This window comes from Pollicipes pollicipes, unplaced genomic scaffold (genome assembly GCF_011947565.3).
Source record: "Pollicipes pollicipes isolate AB1234 unplaced genomic scaffold, Ppol_2.1 Scaffold_6686;HRSCAF=7923_pilon_pilon_pilon, whole genome shotgun sequence".
Lineage (NCBI taxonomy): Eukaryota > Metazoa > Arthropoda > Thecostraca > Pollicipedomorpha > Pollicipedidae > Pollicipes > Pollicipes pollicipes.
This window is the reverse complement of record NW_023596921.1, coordinates 26343535-26349437: the sequence shown is the minus strand read 5'-3', so window position 1 is coordinate 26349437 and position 5903 is coordinate 26343535. Positions and strand designations below refer to the sequence as shown.

Genomic DNA, 5903 nt, shown 5'->3' with positions numbered 1-5903 from the left:
CTGTAGCCTATTCAGTCATCCGCATTTCTTGTCTCCGCGTTTTGTATGTGACTTTCCTGTGTTTTTGTCAATGCAGTGGTGGATTCCTCGTGTGAATGATCCTTCAGCTTCTCCTGCAGGTGCTTATCAGTCCTTTATCTGACTTGACCAGAGACATCTGCCATGATTTTGTCCCTCCTGGCTGCGATCGCTTCAGTCAGTCAATAGTGGTCGTGCCCTATCTGCGTGCTCATGTCAGCAGCTGGGCTCCGTCTCTGACGTCAACTCGATGTTCAAGCTGTATGGATGGCGGTCATGACCGCGTTTTTTTATTTTTTATTATTATTTCATTAGTCAGTTTGGCTTGTAAACGGCCATTCAGGGCTGTGGGACGAGGGAGAGTGGCTAATGGTGGGCAAAACTACATGTGTCTGGGGATCCTACGCTGTCAAGTCTAACGCCGCACAGGGGCCCCTCTGGGGGCCGTGCCGGCCCTCGGGTGGGGCTCCTGCCAGGGGTTGCTTAAGCCCGCTCATGGTGGTGCATGCAACTTACCTCAGATTAGCGGGTCGTTGCAAAGGATTCAGATGAAGCAGGGACTAAGGAAAGCAGCCACGTGTGTGACGTCACGCCCGCGCCGATAGGTGGACGCAATGCTGCAGACGTACAGAACGTCGCCGCATATGCTCCGGTGGCCAGCCCGTCGCCGGGCGACGCTCTGACGTCATACGCCAACGGGTGGGTATGATGTCACTGAGGACATCAGCTTTGGATCACAGGCCCGCTGTATATCGCGTCTGTCGTGCGTTGGTGAACTTGTGGGCCATGCTGGATCGTGTTGCGCTGCGATGACAGCGATTCGCTAGAGTTGTGCTCCTGTTTTATTCGATATCAGTCAGATTTGTGACAAACCTGCCAGTTATAGCAGCACCATTTATACTGTCCTTTATATAAGCACCATCGATACGTTTTTTTTAGAATTCTGACAATGATCTGTATCCCTTTAGCGACGATCGCTGCTGTGCCATCTGTTTGCTGGAGCTGGCGGCCGGCGACAGTCTGGTACAGTGCGTGGAGGGCTGCCGCAGTTACTTCCACCACCGCTGCATGGCCGTGTGGGCGGCCTGTTCACCGGAGGCGCCGCTCTGCCCTCTCTGTCGCGTCGGCTGGCCGGGCCCTCTGACGCCGTCAGCGACGCAGCCGGCCGGCGCCGTCACCGCCTCCCCGCCGTGTTCGCCTGGCGCCGGCGCCAGCTCCCCGTCGACGGTCCGCAAGCCCGGCCGCGCCTGCGCGCCGTTCTCGCACCAGGCCGCCGTGCTGCCGCCGTCACCTGCCGCCGCCGTGCCCGCCTCGCACACGGCCGGCGCCGCCTCGCCGACGGCCTCCCGCAAGCCCGGCCGCGCCTCCGCGCCCGACTCGCACCCGGCCGGCGCCCTGTCGCCGTCGCCCGCCGCCGCCCCGCCTCGCACACGGCCGGCGCCGCCTCGCCGACCGTGGTCGGGGCGCGCGGCTCGGCGGCGGCGGCCGGAGAGCGGTCAGCGTCGGAGACGGAGCCGGGCCGCAGTCCGCAGCTGGGCCGGCGGGCGGCCGGGCGCGGCTCGCTGCGGCGAACGGCCGTCCGCCGGGAGCGGCTCGAAGACGTGGAGCGCCGTCAGGCCTGGACTCAGCTGCTGGGCCGCGAGCTGGTTGAGTTGGTCTTCAGCAGAGACTGGCAGATCAGAGACACAGGTGAGCTGCGCGACTTAATGCACCGTGCTAAGGGAGGAGGCCAGCTGGGTGAAAGGCGTATTATGCTGCCCAGCTGTTTTTTCAGGACATGATCTCACGCGGACAGAAAGTCTTTTTTCGGAATTCACCTTTTCGAGTACGGCACACAAAGCCACCCAGATGTGTAAGCTTTTTAGGCGATTGAACACATGAGTCGGAACCCCACTCGCGACAGAAAGTAAACGCAGTCATAGAAAAGCGTGACTCTCGACATGAATATGCTTCTTCCCCGCACTCGAGCCAAGGCCATCACCAGTCGCATAGATCCTGTCTTCACTTATCCTTGCCTGCACGGGGCCGTGCTCGCTGCCACCAGGGATCTGCCGGCTGGCTGAGGAGCTGAGCCACATGGTAAGCAGTCCTGGTGGCCGCTCGGCGGTGGACCTGCTGCACCACTTGGCCGACCTGCTGGCGGTGCTCTGCGCCGACCCCGTCTACAAGGTCTTCGACGGCGCTATCGTGAGTGGGCTAAGGCGTCGGGGAAGTGGCTTACCTGATCCTGCACCTGTGCCGGGCAGACTCCGTCTGGCTGTTGAGGAAGAAGTGTGTGACCATTCGTCAGCGACGTGCTAGACTCGCTGGGCTTGTGCCAATGTCCTCGTAAATCGCCGATTCGATCTTGACATTACACCACCGCCCTAAAGACCTCACTAATTCTGCACCGCCGCCTGAGACCTCGCACCACTGCCGACATCGGACGGCGGTCGGTCAGGCCAGCCTGACGGCGCCACTCCGTCCGGCAGAGGTGCCTGAGAGTGCTGCTGCAGCGCGTGCCATGCTGCTCGCCGGAGGAGGCGGCCCGGCTGCGCGGCGCCCTCACGCCGCAGGTGGACGCGCTGCTGCTGCGCTCGGCCGACGCCAGCGGCCGCTCGGCGCAGCTCAGCGTATGGACGCTTGCCGAGCTGGCGCGCGGCCCTGGCGGCACGCTGCTGGCCGTCGAGCTGGGCGGTCTGCAGCTGGTGCTGGACCGGCTGATGCAGGAGTGCCTCTCCGGCGCCGACTCGTGGCAGTGGTGCCTCGGCCGGCTGCGTGTCGCCGACGTGCTGGTGGGTCAGTTCCGCGCTGAGTTCAGCGGCGCCGGCGGCGACGCCGCCGACCGCGTCACGCGGCTCGCCGAGTTCGCGCACCACGCGCTCACCCACCCGCACGCCACCGTCGGCCGGCTGGCGCGGAGCGTGTTCGTGCAGATGGCGGTGGCGGCGCGAGCGACGCCGGCCGCGTACGCTCACGTCTGCACGTTGCTGGCCGCGCTGGACACGGACCTGCGGCTGTGGCTGACGCGGCGCATCCGCGGCGGAGGTATGGCGCGGCTCGAGCGGCGCGGCCGCCATCGGCTGGCGGCGCACGGCGCCGGGCCGCGGCCGGCGGCGGTGGCGGAGGAGGCGGCGACCGGCACGCGTCGTCCGCGGCCCAGCTACCTGCCGCTGGACGCAACTGCCGCCTTCAAGCGGCGCTGCCTACTGCCGAGCGAACTGGAGAGTTCCGACCGCGGCCACCCGTCTAGGTCCCCATGCGCCGCCGAGACCGGCGAGACGCCTGTCAGTCACTTCGGCGACACGTCGTCCGTCCGCTCCGCGATGGACCTGGGCGGGGTGCAGGACGTGCCCGTGCCCCGGCCACCGCGCGGCCCCGTCACAACCTCCGTGAAGGACTGCATAGTGTGCCTTCATGACCCAGTGAGTTTAGAGCGAGTGGTTATGGGTTTGCGAGGGCAAGGACTGTCAGAAAGGAAATTAGGCAGCTATTTGTCCTGATTATGATGTCATTTAGGCCAGTAGAATATACGTTTTCTTACTGTCACGACGTTAGCTACAAAGGAGAATGGACCGAATGTCGAACGCCTCATATTCGGTTGTTTTCTCATTGTTGTGACATCAATCCTCCAGAGCCCTTTTGCGGAGCCATTGGATGGCACCGCACTGTGATATCACTGACACTGTCCGTCTGCTATCGCCACTTGTCCGACATCGTGGTTAGTGGTAATGTGACCCTGACGAAGTCAGAGCTGTTCCTCGCATTTGCCGCTTGACGTCCCACTGGCGTGCTCTCCAGTACGCCTCCTCCGGCTAACGCTGCCCGTCGGCCCGCAGGATTTGGAGGGCGACACGAGCGCTACCTACACGGAGGGCGAGGACTGGGCGCGCGGCGCGCTTCTGGGCACCGGCGGCTTCGCCCGCTGCTACCAGGCGTGCGACCTGCGCTCCGGCCGGCTGGTAGCCGTCAAGCAAGTGGAGATGTCGCCTCAGACGGACAAGGCGGCGCTGCTGCGCGAGATGCGTCTCCTGGCGAACGTGCAGCACCCACACGTGCTGCGCCTGCTGTGTGCCACCCGGCGGCCGGGCGTGGTCAATCTCTTCACGGACTGGCAGGCGGGCGGCTCGGTCGCAGACCTGCTCAAGATGTACGGCCCGTTCGCCGATGACGTCACGCACCGCTACAGCCGTCACCTCGTGGACGGGCTGGCGTACCTGCACGACAACGGCATTCTGCACCGAGACCTGAAAGGTAATGACGCCGTGCGCCTGGGCTGGTGTAGTGATGAGGGTATAGAGCGACTGCTTGCCCTTCTCGGGATCGGGATAACAAGAGAGAATCGACTTAAACGCCATGCGTAAGAGGCGAATACATCGAACCATTTTAACATCGGTTGTGGTGGAGGCATGCGGCGTGCTGGTGCCAAATATTCTATGACAAGCTGCGAGAAAAACGGTTCATCATCTTCAGCAGCCTGAACTTCGGAGCTGAGAGCTTGCCGTCTCCCGAGCCGCTCTGTCGTGCGCCGACGCCTCGAACCTGTCCGTCGTGTGACGTCCCTCCTCCTGTCGCTTCCAGGTGCAAACCTGCTGGTGGACTCGACGGGTGAGACGCTGAAGATCGGCGACTTGGGCACGGCGGCCGAGTTGGGCGCCGCGGCCACGTTGCGTGGCGAGTTCACCGGCCAGGTGCGCGGTACGCTGGCCTTCACGGCGCCGGAGGTGCTGCGCGGCGAGCACTACGGCCGCTCGTGCGACGTCTGGAGCGTCGGCTGCTGCGTCATCGAGATGGCGACCGGCCAGCCGCCCTGGCAGGCGTACACTCGCAGCAACCACCTGGCCATGCTGTTCATGGTGAGCGATGTTTAGGGCCGTGCAGGGTGGTTCGGAGTCCTGGACTGTTGAGCAGGGCCCGAAGGAAGTGGAGTCTTCGCTCGGATGCTACAGTCCAGCTGGCTGAAAGTGTTTCAAGGGGAATGCTTCATATTTATATGGGGCTTTGAATTGAAAAATGCATCTTGAGGATCATCTGGTGTAGTTCACAGCCCTGCCCTTCTTAAGGCCCAAGCCCTCTAGTTTCTGAGCTACACACCCGCGAAATTGTACAGACTATTTCCTGCAGACTTTCAAGGCCGCCCAGGCATCCATGGCGCTGTAATAACGTCATTTAAATCCTGTTATTGCGTTTGTCATGGGGCGATCAAGGCTAAGGAAAACATAATTGTCGTGTCTCTCATATCTGCCGTCCGTGAGGGATAGAGCGGCCGCCAGTTGGCTGTCAATCCATGTCTTTCAAGGTACGATGAGAATCAAACATGACGTATTGATGAAGATATTTACAATAGATAATTGCGTTGTCTAGAGCAGTCTTTTCCACTCAGAAGTTTATAATTGATTAAGCGAAGCTTATTTAATCAGATCTGAGACTAGCTTCAAAATCTTCAAATCGTGGAACATTCCCATAAATCATCAACTAATTCGCCTCTTATGTGGGCGGAAATATCGAAGACAATATAGTTTAGCATTCTTGTTTCAAATCGCATCGTATACTGAATACTCCACCTCACATGGCTCTTTCCAGATCGCGGCAGTCCACACCTCCCGAGATGCCGTGTCATCTCTACCGGATGACTTGCGAACTTTGATTTCGGACTGTCACCAGATGGATCCAGAAAAGCGTCCAGCTGCCATAAGCTTGCTACTACCCATGCTTTAAGGTATAAGTACAAATGTGTAGTCCCATTCCAAAGACGCATTCGGCTTGCCAGGTCATCAGCTCTAGACCAGCGGTCACCGTTGGTCGGACTGCCGCGTGTCAAATGGGAGTAACATGTTAGTCGGGGAACAACGAGGTCACCGTGGCACCTGTTTTGCCGAGGCGACCGGCCAGGTCGCACCAAGTAT

The 5903-nt window shown here is 60.9% G+C and overlaps 1 protein-coding gene and 1 long non-coding RNA gene across 2 annotated transcripts; both read left to right on the top strand.

Moving 5' to 3' along the window:
• Window positions 1-1631: 1631 nt before the first annotated feature.
• Window positions 1632-2528, top strand: LOC119108700 (uncharacterized). Its single transcript, XR_005095335.1, has 3 exons — window positions 1632-1707; window positions 2063-2205; window positions 2490-2528. It is a non-coding gene; the product is annotated as an uncharacterized LOC119108700 (long non-coding RNA).
• A 192-nt stretch (window positions 2529-2720) lies between these two features.
• On the top strand, window positions 2721-4868 carry LOC119108118 (mitogen-activated protein kinase kinase kinase 1). The gene is made up of 4 exons (XM_037231696.1): window positions 2721-2975; window positions 3126-3422; window positions 3837-4251; window positions 4579-4868. Exons 1-4 carry the CDS (start codon window positions 2721-2723, stop codon window positions 4866-4868), a joined length of 1257 nt encoding a protein of 418 aa, XP_037087591.1.
• Window positions 4869-5903: the final 1035 nt, after the last annotated feature.

Bases quoted from the DNA above. Each gene is read 5' to 3' on its own strand.
- LOC119108118 (XM_037231696.1), top strand. From the start codon at position 2,721: ATGCAGGAGTGCCTCTCCGGCGCCGACTCGTGGCAGTGGTGCCTCGGC. The intron at 2,976-3,125 runs GTCTGCACGTTG...GCGGTGGCGGAG, and splicing joins CGCCGGCCGCGTACGCTCAC to GAGGCGGCGACCGGCACGCG. The intron at 4,252-4,578 runs GTAATGACGCCG...TGTCGCTTCCAG, and splicing joins TCTGCACCGAGACCTGAAAG to GTGCAAACCTGCTGGTGGAC.